General features: G+C 31.1%; 1 protein-coding gene across 1 annotated transcript in view; it reads right to left on the bottom strand.

Annotated features, from left to right (window-relative positions):
* LOC127714954 (transcription initiation factor TFIID subunit 1-like) overlaps positions 1 to 22270 on the bottom strand; it is a 52157-nt gene that overhangs the window by 12926 nt on the left and 16961 nt on the right. The window contains exons 10-29 of the mRNA XM_052220975.1: positions 21507 to 21620; positions 20024 to 20124; positions 19076 to 19198; positions 17356 to 17424; positions 16938 to 17057; positions 16312 to 16485; positions 15833 to 16006; positions 15155 to 15345; positions 14315 to 14429; positions 13148 to 13289; positions 8557 to 8687; positions 8020 to 8100; positions 6424 to 6693; positions 5633 to 5717; positions 4371 to 4470; positions 3364 to 3487; positions 2918 to 3037; positions 1939 to 2075; positions 1217 to 1382; positions 354 to 556 (exon numbers count right to left, since the gene is read on the bottom strand). Coding sequence (XP_052076935.1) covers positions 354 to 556; positions 1217 to 1382; positions 1939 to 2075; positions 2918 to 3037; positions 3364 to 3487; positions 4371 to 4470; positions 5633 to 5717; positions 6424 to 6693; positions 8020 to 8100; positions 8557 to 8687; positions 13148 to 13289; positions 14315 to 14429; positions 15155 to 15345; positions 15833 to 16006; positions 16312 to 16485; positions 16938 to 17057; positions 17356 to 17424; positions 19076 to 19198; positions 20024 to 20124; positions 21507 to 21620 — 2740 coding nt within the window. The remainder of the gene's footprint in view (positions 1 to 353; positions 557 to 1216; positions 1383 to 1938; positions 2076 to 2917; positions 3038 to 3363; positions 3488 to 4370; positions 4471 to 5632; positions 5718 to 6423; positions 6694 to 8019; positions 8101 to 8556; positions 8688 to 13147; positions 13290 to 14314; positions 14430 to 15154; positions 15346 to 15832; positions 16007 to 16311; positions 16486 to 16937; positions 17058 to 17355; positions 17425 to 19075; positions 19199 to 20023; positions 20125 to 21506; positions 21621 to 22270) is intronic.

Genomic DNA, 22270 nt, shown 5'->3' with positions numbered 1-22270 from the left:
GCATAAAAATAAAACCAGCATACAACATTAAATTACAGTTCATAAAAAGTGGTGATGCATTCTTTTCTACTTGCATCGTCTTACAACTTCACATTTGGCAATCATACCACATCTTCTCATTTTCATATAGCTTATCTTTCCACTTAATTTGTGTTCCTGAACTTCTGAATGGAAATATAATTCACATTCCCCTAAATTTTGTTCACATCAAAATAAAAGAATTTCATTATCTAGCATTGTGTAAATGTGGAGAATTTTGCTGTCTGAGTTTATGATACTTAGATAACTTGAAAGATTATATGGAATAATTTTTCTGCAAGGAGACATGAAACAATTTTTTGGCCTTTACTTACTGTTGTATGAGATTCTTGGACAACTTGAGCTTGGTACCCTCCACTTTAATGAGATCATCCTCAGGTAAGATCTGTTGTTCCTCCTCAATCTGCTCATCTGTCATGGCTACCTGTACAGGAGGTAGATTACCACTCTTGCTGTACAAAGGACATTCCTTATTAGTCCTCATGTGTCCAACTTGACCACATGCTCCACATTTTAACTGAGAAAAAGATCATTCAGTCAATAAATGCACATTTACTTAACAATTATGATCATCTTCACACTAACTACAGTCAGCAAACTATAGTACCATTAATTCTATTTTTAAATTTTTCAAGGTTGTTATTGTCAAAGACTAGTTTGTTTGATATTTGTCAAAAAATACCAAATATTGAACTTGTTGGAGATAAGGCAACTTTTCCATGAACACTTTCTTTAGGAATGGGATCACCATATGCATTGTGAACTACTAATTGAATTTGTCAACCCGATTGTAATCATTGATCGCGTTCATTATAGAAAAAGTGTTCATCAGTGATTCTGCTTAGTTTGGGAAAATTTTGACATGTCCAATTCCACAAGTGCATTGCAAGTTCTAATATCGGAATGTGACTATTCCTTGCCATGGGCAATTGGACAAACTTTCATGTGGTCAGGGAAATTAGCAAGGACCACATATACAGACTACTAAGTTTTGGGCTTGGCACCTAAATTTTAGCTGAAAATGTCAATAATGCCATATTGTGGCAGGTTTAGGTTTAGATGAAAAATATTAGTCTTTTTCCTTGTTGTATTTTATCCATAAAACTCACATTCACATTATTTTCTTGTGAGATTGGAAAATAGAACATAAAAAGTCTTTATAACAGATATTATTTACCTTTGTGTTCATAGGAGTCTCTATTTTTTTCTTCTTTTTAGCTGATGGTGGATTAAACTTATCTCTTTCTTCATTTCTCTTTATTCTCCTCAATCTTTCTTGCAACCGTCTCTTTTCTCTTCTCATTTCTTCCTTCAGCTGGTCATCCATTGCAGCAACTTGTTTACTGAAATCAATTATATTTCAAGATGATAATTTATTTCTAAAGTAATGGTCTACATAAAATCTTTAAAATCCACTGAAAGATACAAGGCAATTCATTCCTACCCAAATTCAAATATTGTGTCATCTTTTGTCACTAGCTTGATATATATTACATATTCTGTCAAATCATGTTTCAAGTAAAAATGAACAAATCAAGACAACTTTTTATTGAAAAAAAATAGAAAATTCAACCAAGTAAAATGCATCTTATAAAATCAATTTTTAGTATTTGTTTGTTAAATTGCTGTCTCATTGACCTTTACTCCATATCTGCTTTACTCATATTGACAAAGATTTATTGTAGATTTTCCAATTAAAAACATTCTTCTGGGAAAGTTTTGTCATATAAAGTTGGGTGTTAGCAATACTCAGAAAATATTTCATACAGGCATTGTTCATTCACAGACTGACTAACTGAATGATTTATTCTTGATTAGTGTCTAGTGGCAAACAATTTATGCATATTCAGGACTTAGGATGACACAATCATAACAATGATATATTTACTAATTACTTACATAAAATTAGGATCTTTTTTCTCTCTGATTTTGCAGTAGGTATCAATGATAACAGGCTTAGTGACCCATTCTGTCCTGATGAACACTTTACCATCGTCTGTTTTAAATGTTCTTGTAATCTTCAATTTCTTACCACCCTAATTTACAATAAATATATATTTACAATATAAAAAAAACAGTATTTTTGAGTTTGAAAAGTGCAAAAATAGAAGTAAAAATTGAAAATTTCTTGGACAGTGAAAAACTTGTATAACTGAGTTATCGAATACCACTGCATATATTTTTATAGTAACAGTGAAGTATACTGTAAATACAGTAGTTATTGTGTGAATTTAGACGAGATTTATTGTTGAAAATTCAGGAAATGATGCATACAAATAAGGCTATCAAAATTTTAAATGCCAGCTTTTATTTTTGTGACACAAACATATATGTCGTCGTAATTTTCACAATAAAAAATACATCACAAAAATTTCTGAATTTACAGTACTTAATGTAAAATGTAAAACCACACTTCATAATTTTTATCACAAAATGACTAGAAGTTCCCAATAAATCTTATCTGATCATAATAATACTTTTATCTTGTGAAGAGAAGTAAATCTCATCAATTTCTAAATTATATAGAACAAGAACATCATCCACCACTCACACTATTTCAGTGAACCCTGAAATCAGGGTCAAAACCCTAATTTGCATTATAATTTAAAATGTTTATATGACAATGAACATGTGTACTAAATTTCATGTTGATATTACCACAGCTTCATGGTCATCTACCTAAACCAAAAACCTACCTGATAGGGTTTCAATGGACAAAAAGACAAATGGGTGCCCAGAACAGAGAACATAATCCCCACCACAACTACCTTATGCAGGGCATAAAAACAGAATGCATGAGCTAATGAACAATCACAGAAGGAGACAGATAAAAATGAACAAGTTAATCCTAATCTCCATTCAAATAAGAAAAACTTACAATAGATGGGGCTGAATCACTATCATCTTTCCTTTTTTTCCCTTTGTCTTTAGGATCATCCCCTCCACATAACATCTTGTGTAATTCTTTTCTCTCTTGTTCTTCTCTTTCATGACTTAACTATAAAATAACAAGTATAAATCAGTTTTAATTCAAGTATATTAATCTTTGTTTCTTTAATAGAGAATAACAACCATCCAGAATTCTTCTGTTGAATGGCTGTAAAGCATTCATTGAATACATTTTAGAAAACATACTCAGTTGTAGAATAAATATAAGAATGGATAGACAAACATAGATTGCCTTTTGTTTTAAATCATGGTCTGAGATACAAAGAATCAACATATTAGCCTTTTGTTTTAAATCATGGTCTGAGATACAAAGAATGAACCAACATTGGTACCAACAGTGATAACTTCAAAGTAAACAATAAGAATGGAACCTACCTGAGAGCTAGTTTTCTTGTTTGACAGCATACTCTCTAGATTTTTACCCATTTCTTCAAAATCTGATTCATCAGCAGAACTTGAATCTTCATCGGTCGAGAGAACCTCAGTGGAGGCAAGTACCCTGTAACATAGAAAAATATAATGATCAGTCTTATCAGTCTTTTTCTCAACAAGCAAATGTGAAATTTTTACATAAAAATACAGCCTCTTTGTGACTCATTGATTTAGTTACTGCTTATTATATATTTTGGATAAAAATCTGTAAGAAGGTTATACCATAGCGTAAACCATAAAAATATAATTCACAGCTAATATTAAGTGGATATATATGAGATTAAAATATGATTGCTGTTTATTGTAAACCAACTAGTTTTCGTGAAGGATTTAAATGTATTTTTGTGAGTAGAAAAATAATGTGTAAATTGTCGGGAATATGTAAAATTAAGACCTTTCCTTATCTTATTTCATCCCAAAAATTAGAAATATATTGCCTCCACAACAGCTAGAAAGACCTAACACGAACTAATGTATTTATGAAAATAAGTAGGTTCGCAGTACACTAATCAAAGGTTGAACCTCTGACAGAATACATATTTCATTAGATCATTGTAATGAAATGCTGTTGTATTTATCAATTTCATTCTTACTTGTAATCAAAGCCATGTGGACCAATTTTCTACACCAAAGTACAATTCAGGTTACTCTCTGGATATCCCTAAACTTACTATCTGAATACTACACAAAAGAACAGTTTAACCTCTGATACCCAAGTTCTTATTTTCTGTAGAACAAAAACAAGTATAACATTCCTTCTAAATATCCTTATCTTTATTTTCTGTATACTATACAAAATTTCTAAGATACCACTGAAAATCTTTGAACTTCTTTTTTGTGTACAACATAAACAGAGCCAGTGTTCCTTCTAGATACCTATGATACTTATTTTCTGTAAATGGGACCTGATTTCCACTGCAATAAACCAAAGCAAAAAATATCATACAAACCTGTTTTGTACATCAAATATCCTCTGACATTCCTCTTTATATCTCTCTTGGTGTTCTGCTACAGAGAACCTGTTACCTCTTGCAAACTTTCCCATACCACCTGTTATGACAATAGTTTTCTTAGTATTGAATATGTATTGAGTATATTACATGTTTATCATTTGTATAAGTAGAACTTCACATGAATTTCTTTATCTTGTGTGTAAATTGCTGAATATGATTTAGTAAGAACTTTGAGGAAAACCAAAACTTTTGGTACACATGCTATTCAAAATATTTCAGAGCAAAGAAGTTACTTCTTTTGCATTCTGTTCATTTCCTTTTTTCAGGACAGCACTTATTTTTAAATTTATGAATTTCATGACAATTAATGTTCCAGCTTTTTTAGACAATGCAGACATGAGACAGGTTTGGCTTGTGTTTACAACTCTTTAAGTGTAATTGTCCTGTTTGTTTTCTTAGGCTTTCAAAACTTTTGGCAATACATCATAATATTATTCCTGAACAGATCTTCCAAACACTTCAATAAATGAGCATGCTTTTTTCTTTATAAAGAGTCAATTATTTAATTAATCAATTAACACATATCTGATTAAATTTAATACATTAAGGAAGCACAAAAAGTAAGATGTTAACATGCTTATTTCAAAATACAACTCAGTGGCAGTAGGTGCAAAACAGGAGTAAAAATACAATAAAATTGAGAATGGAAATGGGGAATGTGTCAAAGAGACAACAACCCAACCAAAGAGCAGAAAATAGCCAAAGGCCACCAATGGGTCTTCAACACAGTGATAAAATCCCGCACCCGGAGGTGGGCTTCAGCTGGCCCCTAAACAAAATGTGTACTAGTTCAATGAAAATGGACGTCACACCAAACTCCAAAACATATAAATTAGCTAAAATTAAAAAACATACAAGACTAACAAAGGCCCGAGGCTCCTGACTTATAAACATGTTTATACATAGCAAAAGAATCAAGTAGAACATGATTATCGTATAAAACATTTGCATATATTCCTTCTATGTAACATAATACTTTGACAGTGAACAGAGTATAACCAATGTAGATCTTTAAAAATCAATTTCATGAGGTCAACACTATCAGCAATATAATGAATATATAACACACAGAGTATCAGAAAAAATACGATTACATCAACAAACCTTCTACTTTATGTGTGAAAATAGACAAGATTTTACCTTTAATTTCCTTACCAGTCAGTTCCGTGTACATAGTTTTCATTACCTAAATATTTTACCTTTTATATCCTGACCAGCTTTAGCTTGTTCTGTTGACATAGTTCTCACGACATCTATAACTTCCCATCGAGATAACTTCTTCATCTAAAATATAGAAATACAACTCTCATTGTCTCAAACACGGTTGACTTGAAATTTCAGATTATTCAAAATTTTCTTGGCTCCCTAAGATTTTCTATATAAATATATGTATTTCCACTACCATATCCATCTGGATTTATTTTAGCCTTACCAAGCTAAGCAAGAGTTGTGTTCCTTGTTCATTCAAACCTCCATTTTCATTTGAGTTGAACTACGGGTATCTCGAAATATTTCTCAGGTCTGACTGACTTCGAGATAACAAGAGTCGCCTGCATACTTGAAAAGCTAAGAATAATATGAATAAAAACAAAATATTTTCAAATTATGTATGACACATGAAAAAGGTTTTAGGACGGGTAAATTTCAGAATTTAGAGTTATAACTCTTTGGTGTGGTCAAGCTTCTGTAAACTGGGTTTAGGACAGGATGAAATCAAATCTTGTATAAAAGGTGAATGTATAAACAAGTTCAAAAACTATAAATAATGCTTTCGCAACTTCTAACACAGAAATATGCATTTTGCCTCCATCCAGGAAAAGAAAAAGCACTGCATTATTACGGAACATATATTGGTATGGATATCAGTAATAAGGTATTCTTAAAACTGAACTGATCAGAAAACTTACAGGAGAACATAACCTTCCTTATTTTCTTAATTTTTTTGCATTAATGTGTACAGTATGAAATAAATTTTTGTTTGTTTAAATACCTCAGATTCAGGAACACCAAACTTCCTCAGCAGTTGTTTAGCATCTTTTAGGGGTAGTTTTCTGAGATCAGCATCTGTTCCTGTAACAGTCCTTTTTACAGGAGTATTATCCTTCCCCTCATCTCTGGGCTGAGGCTTGTTGGGCACCTTAACATATGAAAATCCTTCCCCACACCCTGTTGGGTCTGCTGGTCCAGAAAGGTCCAGGAGACATTTCCCCTTCATTGCACCTATATAAGCTCTAGTTGTATTCCATGGAGCTGTTTTCACCTTAATACAAATTTAATGCAAATCATGTAGATCCAAATAATAACAATAATGAAATCATAGTTATGTTTACTGTTAATTGTGAGATATTTAGTCAAAGCCATAAAAAATGCAAAACTATTATTTTTTTTTGATGAGCAGGCTTTTATAGCTTACTATACAGTATGGATTTTGCTCATTGTTGAAGGCAGTATGGTGATCTATAATTGCTTACATTCCCATCATTTGATCTCTTGTTGATGGTTGACTCATTGATAATCATACCACATCTCCTTATCTTTATATTGAAGAGATGAAACTCTGTTTCTTTTAAAAATATGTGATGTTACAAGTTTATGCAACAAGAATACAGCTTCAAATATGAATTAATAATTAGATTTTTTATGGTTCTTCAAACGAGAGGGTATTTCTCAGCTACAATATCTCATTAAAGGGTGATAGGCCTAAGATGAAATGTAGCCGAGAAACATCTTTTGAGTTTGAAAGACTATTGATAATCTGTTTATCACTATTTTCCTAGGCAACGTCAATGACATATGCTCATGATGTCATATATTCTCTTTCTACACGACTGAGAAAACCCATATCACACAAATAGCATGATATGAAAAATTATCACAAAAAAAGACCAAAGCAAAATTTTAGAAAATAGGGATAAACTGTATTATTATACAAAAGATGTGAAAATGGGGAACTGTGAGTGATTAAGGTACTAGGGTGTATTCTAACTGAAATAAGCAAGTCTCAGGTAGCCATTTATGATGAAAATGGTGGTGAATGAATGGATGCTTAATGTCAATCGACAAATACTACATGCAAATATTCAGGATATCATGTAATTGTCATTAACATACACTGCTTCGTTCTAGACCTACACACCGAGTTGGATTTTTCACATATTAGCTTACAAAGCAAAAACATGCAAGAAGACATGATACCATACCAAGTAAAATTATTTTTACTCCAGCTTGAGCAGTCTTTGCTCATCATCTGTAACTCAGTCTGATTTTGGAGAAACAGCATATATCGTTTTTGAGCATTTTCCTTCAACTGGCCAGGGACTAAAGACACAGCCTCCCTCTTTAAATGTGAACATTCTACCATTAAACCACCAATATGGTACAATAAAGGACTAACCAGTTGCATTTAAAATGATTAATACACATGAGGATTGGGCCTTTATTTTTGCAGAAATTCTGAACTCTGGAATTGATGAATATTTTTTCGGGATCCTTGAAAGAATGCATTATTTTTTCATGAATTCAGGATGACACCCCATGATCTGTTTTATGCTATAAGCTGAATAAAGAAGACTTATGAGTAACATACCTCATCATCTAACTTCATCTGTGTATCTTCATCATCATTCTCATCAACAGCAAACAATGATTTCTCACCATAACCAGCATCCTGTTGTAACATGCAGACATTTATATTGATAATTCACAGTGACAAAAATGCAAAATAAGATAAATTCAACTTTTATGGGCATTATATAAAATACTACAAACTAAATACTGATAAAAAGTATTGGTTTTACTTCCTAGTGATAGCAGAAAGAAGTGCTTTCTACAATGTGGTTTGCACCAATAATGCTTTAATCTGTGGTTTCATTCTAATGTTTGAATCAATTAAATGTCTAGATCTGGGGAAATTTTATGATTGTTTTTTTTCCTCCACTTTTGTGGTTTTGTTTGTCAGAAGTCTTCTGGAATGTCTCTATCTTTGAGTTTCTGAATAGAAAAGTCAACTGTGAAAGATGTAGGTGCAAAATGTAATTTGTTAGACAGAATTTATAATTTTGAATTTGTCCTCATCTTTTTTTAATCAATCAAACTTATTAACATACAAAACTCTGTGACTGACCTTTAACCTCTGTTCAGCAGACAACATACTATAGTAAGCACAGCATTGTTCGGGAGATACCATGGCTCTCATTTCATCCTCTGTAGGTAATCGGAAATCTGGCTTCAAAACCCACCAATTAGAGTCCATACCTTAAATAAGCAACAAAACTTAAAATATGACAATAACCTAGTATATCAAAGTCAGGTATCTTGTATGAATACATCATGTAAGATAACTATCTTAACATGGGCAGGAAATATGACCATATCTGGTTAAATGGTACGGTTATATTGATACATGTAATCAACAATGCTTTTTTAAACTGACAATTTCTTTTTTATAGGTACCTACACAAAGTTCTAGCAACTTGTAAAGATGTTGGCTATATGCTATTGAAATATGTTTCAAGGAAATAAATGAAGAAGTTTGAAATGTTTCATAAAATATTTCAAATTACTTTAGTAACTATAGACTATCTGTGTATAGAGGAGGTCTATCAAAAACATAACAGCAAAGTAATATGTTTTTTATTGGATCTGAATGCCAAAAAACTAAACATGATAGAATCTGTATATAGACAACTCCTTTATACCTTAAATTCATGTGATGATATCTTATAAATGACAATTCATATATGAATTATACAACAATACATTATTTCAAACTCTTAAGGTTATTAAGACATCTACCAAATATTTCTATGCAAGCTGTAACATTATTCATCTTATCTTATTATATATTTAGTAGAAAATACAAGTAAATTGTATGTGTAATACAATCACTGGCAATTGCTCTGTATCAGCAATTCCTGATATCAGTCATGATTGCAAAGGATTTCATCAAACCCCTACTCTGTATGACGTCATGTCATGTAAGACATCTCCTGTACATATATAGGAACAAGTATATAAAATGAATTTTTCAATATCACACACCATATCAACCCTCAACCAATATAATCCATTGAGGAGAGCTCCTTGGCTTATATTGGTGTCTCAGAATGATATAGGTAATATTTAAAAATCCATATAACATTTCCAATTTATTGTAATGTCATCTTTGATAGCAGACACCATGCCTAATACTGACTTGTGTTAGGTAATAACCACAAGAAATATTTATTTATAGTCTGTGAGTTCACATATCAAATGAAAGTCAAGATTTTATCCCGATAAATGTAGGATGCCTCCCTCCCACAATTGTTTCTTGGAGGAATGAACTCTACAGAGCAGTAAATATAATTGTAAGAATTAATGGTTAAAAGTCTAGTATTATGATATATGGAATTTGGTGTCGATGGCAGGTTTTATATGTTTATAAATTTATTAACAAGTTTTCAAGACTAATGTCATTTAAGAGTGTAACATATTGTATAGAAACTTTTCTATTGTTGAAGACCCAACTTCACCTCTAGATGTATTTGTTTTTTGTGTATTATTAGGTTGCTGTCTCATTGAGGTAAACCCATATCTTTTTAATCAAAGAAGGCTTTAATAACATTTCTAATTTCTAAGGTCCTTGTAACTTTTTTTAATCTAAAAGCTTCCTTTTTTGTTATTTTTCTTAAACCATTTTTTTTTTTACTTGATTTATTGATGTAATATTTTCTGTTATGCACAGTAGGATGTTGTAAATAGGTGCAGTAAACCTGTTTTAGGAAGAAGAAAAAAAGATATTTTATAAAGGTTTTTATTGTCACAGTGACAGGTTCATATTTGCTTGAATCTCAAAACAGCACCCATCTTTCTTTTGCTCAAAATGAACCAGAAGCTATTAGAGGACCAGTTAAGATTCATGATCCATATATATATGTATATGCCATATTTACAAAATTTACCCATGCATAAAAAGTTTATAAACAATCATTACAATAATATTTTTTTTAATAAAATTTGCCATGCTTTCGCACAAAACTAAAAAAAAGATTATCATTCTATCTGCTCTCAATAAAATGTGGGGGAAAAATCCTAGCCCTTTTAGCATTGAGAATGGTGCTAATATTTGGCTGTAAATCATGGGTAGAAAAAGCCTTGATAATAATAGCATCAATAAGATATATATACCAAGCCCTTGTTTGCAGAATGATTTTGAAAGGAGCATTATGTGTTAAGGGCTTATTTGGCTAATAAAAGAATTAAAATCTGTACCAAAAAAATCAGAAATTTTGCAGTAGACTGTTTGATAGACATGTGTGTGCCAGGTCTAAATTGTAAAGTCTTTCAAATTTTCTTTTCCGATCTCTTATTAAAATGTAAATGTTTTTGTTAGTCCTGGTCACCATTTTTACAAAGTCATATACATTGTGTAGAAAGCCATTATTTAGCATGTGAAAATGCAAAATTATATCTAATTCTTCACTCTATTCAAAATTGAATTAATTTTATTTTATAAATGAATGGAATGATAAAGTCAGGTCACTTTAGTTCAGAAATGTCAATTGTTATCGGGGCCTCGGTAGCCGAGTGGTCTCAGTAGTTACTACTGTACTACACTAGCCAGTCAACACTATGGTTGTGAGTTTCGAACCCCGCTCGTGCGGGTGCACTCGACTCCAATCTTAATTGACTAGGATTGTCAGTTTTCCTATCGAAGGTCGTGGTTTTCTCCAGGCACTCCGCCTTCCTCCACCAATAAAAACTGGCCGCCACGAAATAGTCCAAAAGCAGTGCTTAAAAGTGGCGTTAAAACACCAAAAATCAAATCAAAATCTAATCAATTGTTATCTCACTGTGACATCATTCACATGTGATAAATGTAACTATTTTACATATTTTGGGGGGTAAAATTCAACATGAGCAACAGCCTTACCAGAAAAGATATTTTCCTTTCATAATCATGATAATAATCATGTTTGTATATGACATCTTGTAGCAATAATAAGTATTTTAGGTAAAGCATTTATTCATATCTAAATATTAACAGAAAGATAAAAGATTTAGACAATCTAAGCAGTCTGGTAAGTTTGTCTTAAATGCATAAATTTGAATGCCTTAAACAAACATGTAGGATACATTGAAATGTATTGCTGCTTTCTGAGATATGTCATAGTAATTGATGTAAAAATCTAAAGGACACTTTTTCTTAATTTTTTCTAAAAACTTTATGATTTAAGTAATCGAAGGGCCAAAAAACCCTTATCATACTTTCTCCTTCTTCATGCAGAACCAATAAAAAAAATAATTCTAAAATATTTTAGAATTGAAAAATTATAAACTAGAGGCTCTAAAGAGCCTGTGTCACTCAACTGCATCTTCAACAATGGCCACTTTTTAGTACAAATCATCATAAAAGGGGAATAACTCTATCAAGAGTTAACTGACAATTTCAGTCATGTTGACATGTTTGTAAATCTTATCCTGCTGATAATTTTTCCTTTTTAAAGTTTCTATTTATCTATTATAGTTTTCAAGATAATAGGCAAAAAATGCATAAAAATGTACAAAAATTTCATTTAAGGGCAAAAACTTAAATAACGAGTCAACTGAAGATTTTTATCTATTATAATTTTTGAGATAATAGGCAAACATTTTTAAAAATGGTAAAATTTGTCATTTAAGGGCAATAACTCCTATAAGAAGTTGTCTGCCAGTTTTGACTTTCATAGACAATAGGTAGACCTCAACATACTGAACATTTTTGCCCCTGTCAGATTTTCTCTATTTATAACGGTTTTCTATTTAAAATAATAGGCAAAACTTGCATTTTACCCCTATGTTCTATTTTTAGCCGTGTTTGCCAACTTGGTTGACAGCTGAGGTCATCGGACACATTTTTAAAACTAGACACCCTAATAGTAAATGTGGCCAAGTTTGGTTAAATTTGACACAGTAGTTTTAGAGGAGAAGATTTTTGTAAAAGTTAATGGACACTGTCGATGACAACGACGACGGACGCCAAGAGATGAGAAAAGTTCACTTGGCCTTTCGGCCATGTGAGCTAATAAAAAATAATATTGTAACAAAAATATACAAGTAATATAATAATGAATTGAGAAACAAAAATTCTATAAAAATATTCTACCTGCAGTTGCTAAACAAACAAATCAACAACCATTTCATCTATTTTGTAACACAATGTATAACATATACTAAAATTGGAATCAATTCCTGACTATTTTTATCAGTAGGTATTTCTATATTAAGATAATTATGTAGAGCTCTTTTTGTATTTGTACACATATATATTTCTGACTAATACAAATGACTTTATTCAGTTGATGATTAAGTTTTTCCTCATTTTGAAAAGTATTTCTTATTTAAGGATTTTCCCCAAAACTATCAATCTTTTTCAATTTTTCAAGATATACATTTTTTTCTGATGCAATTGCAATGATGGTCTTACTGTTTAAATGACCAGTCAACATTTTCAAATGAGATTGTAGACTTTAAAAGGACAAGTAGCTACTTTTTCTACATTGGTCTGTACACCATAACATAGTTCTTCATAAGAATTAGTATTCATGTTTTTGCACCATCCATTCAAACAGGGTAATTTGAAAACAAAAATTAATACTATCAAAGACTAGCAACATTTGAAAGGACTGGTGTATGTAGGTAGAATGGTTTACTATATGCTGACAGTTGCACATTATTAAAGCCTGCATAATCACCTGTTCTTTTAAAGTCTGCACATAACTTGAGTCGTTTTCTAATACTACTTTCTGAATGTGACGGGAAAGCCTTTTTGATATCATCCATCTTAATCCTTCTAGGATTATCCTTACTCTTCCAAAACAATCTATATATAAACACCTATAAATAGATACAGAACATCAAATATAGTCTATATATAAACACCTATAAATAGATACAGAACATCAAATATAGTCTATATATAAACACCTATAAATACTGCCAATTAAAGTGTTCCTGGGCTATTCAAGAAATAAAATAACAGTGAAGGGGACTTACCATGCATAACAATATATATGATTCATATTATTCCACTGTATGTACATATTGATAGTTTAATCAATATTTGATTGGTTGAGATCATTCCACATAACATTGAACAAAACTTCATATTCCCCTCTGAGCATCGGGACTTCCTAGTGCTACGTTACAGGTGGTTAATGTAAGTAACATTTTGAACATTTTTAAATTGCGATAGTAAAGTCACTATCATGTTCAAAATTATTTCAGACATAAAATCAAAACAAAAATAATAGCTAATTATGTTTTGATTGGTACTGTTTTTCAATGTTTTAAATTATGTCGTGTTTAGTTAGCAAAATAAGCAGTTAAGAAAAATGTATGTAAATTAATGTTTTATGTTCAGGTACTTAGAGTCAACAAAGTAATGGCAGTGGAATAAAACATTCATTTCCCTTGGCTTAGGGAGATATGAAGATTTCTTCAACCACAAAAAGTCATATTTCCCTTGGGCAAGGCCCTCTGGAAATATGACTTTTTTTGGGTGGACAAATCTTCATATCTCCATCAGGCATAGGAAATAAATGAATAGAGTCCTACAGGTAAGACCATTAAAAACCCCCAAAACTCTTCAATTATTAATTAGGCGAACAACAAAAATCATTTATGAAACCATCCCGAGTAAAAATTCAATGTATGACCTACCAATTCTTATCAAAATGTACTTTCAAGACTTGAAGATCTGATTAAAAGCTGGTTTCAAACATGAAATCCTGAATATTACTTTATGACTCATTTATATCATGATCTAAACACAGATATAAATAAGATAAATGTTTTCTACTGTAAATAAATGATTAAATGATTATTAAGTAACAAGGAATCTGAAATGATATGTTTCTCACTTGTAAGAAGTCTCTTATAAAGTTATTGGCTCTTTTTGAGTTTGGTCCTGGAACTTCAGTCATTGGACATTCTTGGCCAATACTGTAAATTGTGTTGACTTCACGGATATTGTACCTAAAAATAAATGCACATGTTAACTGAATCATGTATAATCTATGCTTTAATTGTGTTGGCATCTTATTGTTAGCGTTTGGTGTTTTGATCATATTCAACACACATACAGTACTTTTACTTTTCAAGGTTTTGTCTGCAATTTACACTCTACTGTTACATGTACATGTTAAGCCTATTACTCATGTTCATCCATTTGTTAAGAATTTTGTGTCACTTTAAAGTTTTGTATAAGAGTTTTATCTACTGAAATGTTTACAAAGAATGACATTTGATATGAGGTATATAATTATTGTCATCATAGGCATCTTGCAGTTACTTTCTGGATGTCTTTGTATATACTGTAAATTCAGAAATTATTGCGTGCATTTATTATTGCGATTTTGTCATTTTAGACTAAAATTCAATTTTAATTTTTGCGATATTGAGAAAAATCCTGTTTAATTAATATAAAAAATTTCAAAATGTGAGTTTAAATTATTGCGATTATAACCCTGTCGCATTTGTCGCAATAATTTCTGAATTTACAGTATTACACCAATCTGAATTTGAACTTTTCTATCAGAATTTCATTTGATATTGTCTTATGAGATTCTATCCCCTATCCAGGTTTGATATATGCAATGCAATTTTTTACCAGTGGTGCTAATAAAGATATCTATTTAGTAGATGGCAAGATTCTTGATAAACAAACCACTGTTTTAATTCATTTGAACTGTAGTATTTACCCCTGTCTATTCCTAATGATAAGAAAATCTGTCTGAGGGATATCATGTTCATATATTGGTGCTCTGAACATATTGTTTTCAAATGCCTGTAGACTTTGTCCTGGTACCAGAGAACCAAGGAATGGTGAAGTGTGGGCATAGGCCAACTCTCCAAACTTAAATACTGGGGGATTTGAATCCTTGCCTGGTTTCTGAAAAAAAGATAATTGATCAAATGATGTGTATAAAAGGTAAACAGAATAACTACAGTTCTTTCATTGTGTATAGTTTAATCTGAAAATTAATCTAAACTGGTATATCACTTGTTTCATTCTAATCACCATTTTAATATATTATTATTTAATTTCATGGATGATCGAAAAAGATATGTCTATTAAAGTGAACAAATAGTTTAATAAAATTCTCACTATTTCTAACAATTTAAGGTTCTACAATAACCACTACTTGATGATGTTGACTTAACGATACACATATTAAACCTAAATCTATTACATAAAATACATGGTGCATTTTGATTTCTTTAGGCTTTTAATATCTATATTGTATAGTTATTGTCAATGAATTAAAGGAGAAAACATAAATATCAAAACCAAAACAGACATCCTAAGGTCATAATGTGTTTTTATCATTTAAATTTCACCTTGAGACAATTCAATATAATCCTTCATTTAAACCAACCCTTTTATAATAGTTTTTAATCTTGGTTGCCATGCCAACTTGGTTGATGAGAGGAGGATGTTCCTCGGAATATTCTGCTAAAAATAAATCTCCATCCATTCCTGTGAGGTCTTGTGGTGTTCTCATGAAAAATATGTCACCTCCACCAAAGGCTTGTCTTTCCTGGTCTCGCAACTAGGATTTAATGAATACATTGCAATTAGTTTTTTGAAGACATTGATGATATAGTTATTTTAATTAATGAACTGAAAAAAATGACCGAAAAGGACTTCTAAGAAGCATAAATAACTTTTTAAAATTTTAATTATTCTGTTCAATAGAGAAGTTCCACCTTTCTGTCGTATTTTTTTCAGGAAAGTATTGCATTCTTCTAGTGAAAGTGGATTTTTTCTGTGTTTTATTTCTTCAAGTAGTAATAAAAAATGTAGTTTTGTCAATTTGAATGTAAGATATTAAAACAATTTTAAGTGACTACTCACCCTTGCTTTGCGTTTGATCTGTTTAAGTAATGGTGTAACATAATGCGGTCCTTTTGTGCTGACAGGACCATGGGAGTATTTCTTCAATGGATGACGATGAAACTGTCGTAGCTTGATAGGTCCCATATGTGTTGGGAAAAATGGCTGACGTAATTCCAGGCCAGGAGTTGAATGCTAGAAATCAATTAATTTTAAATAAATACAAAAATAGACATGAATAAAGATAGCATTTTATCAAATTTTCCCTCAATTATTCGAGTAATATTTACAATTTTTACTATAAAATTTCAGTTAATCCATCTATAAATGAAATTTTCCAATACAAAACATGAACTCACTGTGTTGACATCTAAAAATAAATATTAACAAGCTCACTATTTTCCTCAAATTTTGGTATTCTAAATAAAAAAGGCAAACTATCCGACTTAAATGATTACCAAGAATGAAATTTACAACTCTCACAGCAATGAAACTCTCCTTAAACAGATGAGTGTACCTGCATTTGTTTCTCTGTACTTGTCAATAACTATGATAAATAGAAAATCAAGGATAACAGTCGGAAAATTTTAACTGAACTTTAAATTTCTATATCATAAACAACTGCCAACTTATATACAAACATTTACCTGAATAAGACTAGATCCTATGGTACCTTTCAATGCAGATTCTAATAGTTTAGGATTGTAATACTCATCGTTGGACAGATTAAATGGATCTTTTACTGGCATATTTGGAGTTGTCTGGTCCTGAGGAGTAAAATATTCATCATAATAAGGTATACATTATATATAAAATGGCAACATAATGCTATTGACAAAAGAGTATAATATTTTGACATTCAACTCAATCATTTAGAATTTTTTTTTTAACTATGCCAATTTTAGTGATGCATTAAACAGATCCAGTCACTATATGTAATTACATTCCACCCACTGTATTTTCATTATCAGAGTATCAAACATATATTTTCTCTCACAAAAAGAATTCCCCAGCTGCAGAAGCTAACACCAGGAAATAATTCAAATTCAAAAGAAAACCAATTACCTCATCATCTTCTTCATCATCTTTAATAAGTCCTGCCTTTCCTAGAAGTAACTTAGATTTCTTTATTTCCTGAAGGAAAAAAAAAACCAATTTATTCAATAACATATATTCTATATTTGTTCAATGTAACTACTGTAAATTCAGAAATTATTGCGTGCATTTATTATTGTGTTTTTTGAAGACTTGACAAAAGTGCCAGATTGACTATTGTGATTTCAGGAGAAGCTTCATACAAATGTATGTATCACATATCATAATGCGAGTTCTTATTATTGTGAAAACTCACCCAGTCACATTTTTCACATTTATAAAAACCATTGCAATGATTTATGAATTTACAGTATATCTAACTAAAATTGTTACAGTAAAATTGAGAATGGAAATGGGGAATATGTCAAAGAGACAACAACCCAACCAAAGAGCAGACAACAGCCGACGGTCACCAATGGGTCTTCAATGCAGCGAGAAAATCTCGCACCTGGAGGTGGTCCTCAGCTGGCCCCTAAATAAAATTGTGTGTAATTTGAACTGATGGCAAGTTGGTATGTTTAAAAACTGCATTTTAATTTTTGGTTGGCAGCATGCTTACACAAAATGTAGAAAAATGTCATCAAATAATTTAGCATTATTGGAGAATTTCTATGATTGCAATAACAAGTGAAACTGTGAGCTACTGCTCACTGATCATACCCCGCCACAATTTTCAACTACTTGGATGTTATGTGTAAAACAATGTAAGTGTTCGGTAAACAGGAAGTTGTTGAGTGATGAATCTGAAAACACATCACACAGTATAGCTGACTTATATAAACCCTGAAACCAAATTTCAGAAATCTTTATGATGTAGTTCCTGAGAAAGATGCGACGAAAAATATTCATGGGATGGACGGACAGAGGTAAAACTGTAAACCCCTACTTTTTAAAAGTGGGGGTATAATAAATACAGTTATTGAAAATACACAACTAGAATTTTTGTCTAAATTAATTTTTCTTATAAAGTATTAAAAGACATTTTAGAAACAGTATGAGAATATGCAAGTAACAAATGTTTCACAAATATCATAATTGGAATGACACAGCCTTACAATGAACACTCTCAGCTTAAAAAGAGTATAAATTTAGTGAACTCAGTGTCTTTTCAGCAGAATTTGTCATTCACAAAGTAGCAGATGAAAAATTCAAAGAGCTAGGGAATACAAGGCATGTATTTGGCCTCAAGTTCTTCATATTCATTGTTTCTAGTATTTTAACAGATTATTGTCATTATTATGTTTATAAAAGTGCAAGATTCATAGAAGAATCCATATATTTTGTTGAACTGTTGGTTACTTGCTGAATTTAATGGGCATGATTTACAATAGTATTGTAACTGTTCAAAATCTGATGAAAATACTGGTTTTACATAGCTTTTCATTGTACTGAATGCCATTCAATACTTGCTCCTCAACATACCCATACCACAACTTGTATTGAAATATTGAAGTGTTGACAAAAATATCATTGTGGAGGCAAGCCTTGAATGAATGACAATGGATAAACAATTGCATTGTCAACAACATGATGTCAGATGACAAAATAACAGTAACAAAACATATTTTTCTAAAATTTCAACTTCTTAAAAGGAATATGCTAAAATGGAAAATTACTTTGTGGAAATCATAAAATGAGACTAAAACTGGCATTTATCATTGTGACCTCAGTGTAAGTTTGATATCTTTACCTTTTCTTTCTTTAATGGTTCCTCTTTAGCATTAGGATCTCTGTCTTCAGGTATCTCTAATATAATATTATCATCATTAGGATCTAGTGTTAGGATCTTAGGTTTGGGAATCTTATCCATGTTCTGAAAATATAATATGTTGTTTTAAAGTATCTTCTTGAAAATGATCACTTAAAATGATTTACTTTTTCTAGTGTACATAACAAATATAAAGATCAACACGATATTTCTTAAACTTTTTTACTATACAACCATTTCAAGAATATTTGGATTACTTGTTCAACATTTGAACAATTTATAAAAGCTGTCATGTTCATATAATGTACTGTTAATTCAGAAATTATTGCGAGATTTTTATTAATGCGAATAATGCGACTAAGTAATATCACAATAATAAGAACTCGCATTCTGATATCTGTAAAATATATCTGTATGCATATTTTCCTGAAATCACAATAATTAATCTAGCATTTTTTTCTATTCTTCAAAAATCCCAATAATAAATTTAAATGTATGCAATAATTTCTGAATCTACAGTACATGTTGATATAAGCATTTTCAATAAAACTGGATATTCCTCAGTGGTTTCCTAGTAGAATACTGGCTTCATAAAAATTAAAGTTTTCCATTCTGACAGCTTATTTTTTCAAATAGACAGGATTCAGGTGAATCTTTTATTTAAGTTAGTTCCATTCAAATTCAGAATCCAGATTTTCTTTTGTTTTATTTTGTAAGAATTTTAGCCAAACGGATGTAATTCTGAGATGAAATATGCCCAAAAAAGGTTTTCCTCAAAATATCAGAGACCTATTATTTATTTTCTTTTCATGAAAGCATTTCAATATGAGCATCAAATATATGATTATCCTGTATATTACCTCAGCATCAAATATATCATTATCCTGTATATTACCTTAGCATCAGATATATCATTATCCTGTATATTACCTGAGCATCCCATATGATGTCATCTTCCCATCTGCCATAAATAAGTTCATAGTTCTCTATTGGAAATATAGAAAACCATTCTTGATTTTTATCCTCTGATTCTGAAATTAATACTTTAAACTATATTGAATATCATGAATATTGCACCTAATGCAAGGATCCAGAAAATTTTCACACAATTTCTGTCATTTTGAGATGACTTAAAGTTGAGGCTCTTTTTTCAAACTGTCAAAATTATTCACACTAGATTCATAGCATGAATGAACTTGTATTGACTGTTTCGTTGCATTTACTTCATGAATTTTCTTCCCTTTTTTTGCTAAAAATGTTCAAGAACAATTTATGGAATGCAACTGTTTAAAATTTAAATGATTTTAATGACTCAAAATGTTAAATTTCTCAGGAATCACTTATGCTTCTTTCGATTCAGAAGACGAAATAAACACTGGAAGTTTAACGTTAATACTAAAATACAAGTAATTCCAGATACATTTCCAGGATTTGTTCTGTTTATCAAATTGACAGGAAATCACTACTTTTTCTATTCTACTACCTTAAGAAGTGTTTGAATATAACAGATAATAGTTGCACTTGTTCAATTAAGCATGAAATCATTTTCCATTTTACAATTAAGTGACTAATCTGGTGAAGACAATTTCATGCCTTCATATTACATAGTAAATAAAGCACACATTTAGACTCATGAAAAATTACTTTTTTCTACGTATATTAAATCAAGTTTTAATTTTTAAATCAGAATTGATGATTGTCTTTGGCGAAAATAATTAAATAATGAAGAATGTTGTCGTGGAATTTTAAATTCTTTGTAATATTAGTTCTGAGCTTGTGTCAGGTGTGAATTAAAAACACAGGTAAAAAGTGATTACAATCATCAGCCAATATTTCCTGGAGGTGTTAATATGGTTATTAGGAAGGCCCTCAGGATTATCATACTATACTGGTGTGGCAGTTTTATTACAGAATTACAGAATTTATTTAAGGATTTCAAAACAAATACAAGTGCAAAATGGCAATCAGGAAACCTGATTTCAATGAAATGACCAAATTTATTCTCGTAAAAAAAAAAATATGACTTTTTGAAATTTAGACTTTTTAATGTTACTTAAAATGCAAAATATTATAATAACTTTTTAGAATACTCTACCAAAAAGTAAGATAACAACAAAAAAATACGATTCATTTCAGGTGACTGCTAATGCTGTGTAGACACACAGGACGGACGGACGGACATGCATACGGACAAGGGTAAAACTTAATGCCCCCTCAGCTACGGCGGGGGCATAAAAATTGCTGCAAAAATATGGGGTAGGAGAAAGCTGTATGAAATTCCTAAAAGGCCAACTGGTTTAAATTGTATAAATATACGTTACAATATTATATCAATGTGGGTGGATAACCTCAAGGTCAACAGGTTTGAAATTTTACACATGCATCACTATTCATATTACATAATTAAACATACCTTTCTGTCCATGGTGAAACATCGGAGATATCCCTGGAATGGTTTTAGAATAACCAGGATTTAACTGTGGAAATTTAGGAACCATGCCTGTATATCCTATCTCTCCCGGTTTACCTGTAAATATATTCTATCTTAATACTGTGAAATTACTTTTATTCTTGGTTTGATTGAATGTTGATTGTTGGTTGCTTAACGTCCAGGGGCAAATATGTCAAGGATGTTCAGGACGAGAACAAAATAAAAATAAATACAGTAGGTAGGTCCTGTAATAGAGGCCATCCAGGATGAAGGTCGGGGAAATTAGGACTGCCACTTGAAAATGAGAGTAAATTGGATTGGAACAGAAATTTTGCCTTGCAAAAGACCACATACGAACCATCAAATAATTATTGCAAGGGTTTTTAATATGTAGAAAGCGTGGATGCTCTCTTTACATGAGGCATCAGATTTAATGTCCACATTCTGACCGAATATGGTCGCTTACTGTACATCCTGCACAGCCAAACGTACGCCGACTTTGGCAAGAGTTTTACTGCCAGTCAGAAGAAGACCTATAGTGACCATATTTCTATTTCCCCATCATCCTTGGGGGTTTCATGGTTTGAGCAAAAGTTACCTGTATTCTGAAAAAAAATGAGTAAAGAATTTGAAGCCATCAGTACGAAAATTGTTTAATAATGATTTGGGGAACATTGCAAAACAAGGTGTTCCTTTTCACTTACTTGTTCTTCTTTCATTGACATTACTGCAAACATTCATCATTT

The sequence above is a fragment of the Mytilus californianus genome, unplaced genomic scaffold (assembly GCF_021869535.1).
Source record: "Mytilus californianus isolate M0D057914Y unplaced genomic scaffold, xbMytCali1.0.p SCAF_9, whole genome shotgun sequence".
Classification (NCBI taxonomy): domain Eukaryota; kingdom Metazoa; phylum Mollusca; class Bivalvia; order Mytilida; family Mytilidae; genus Mytilus; species Mytilus californianus.
The sequence above is the reverse complement of the archived record's forward strand: the minus strand, read 5'-3'. Positions and strand labels throughout refer to the sequence as shown.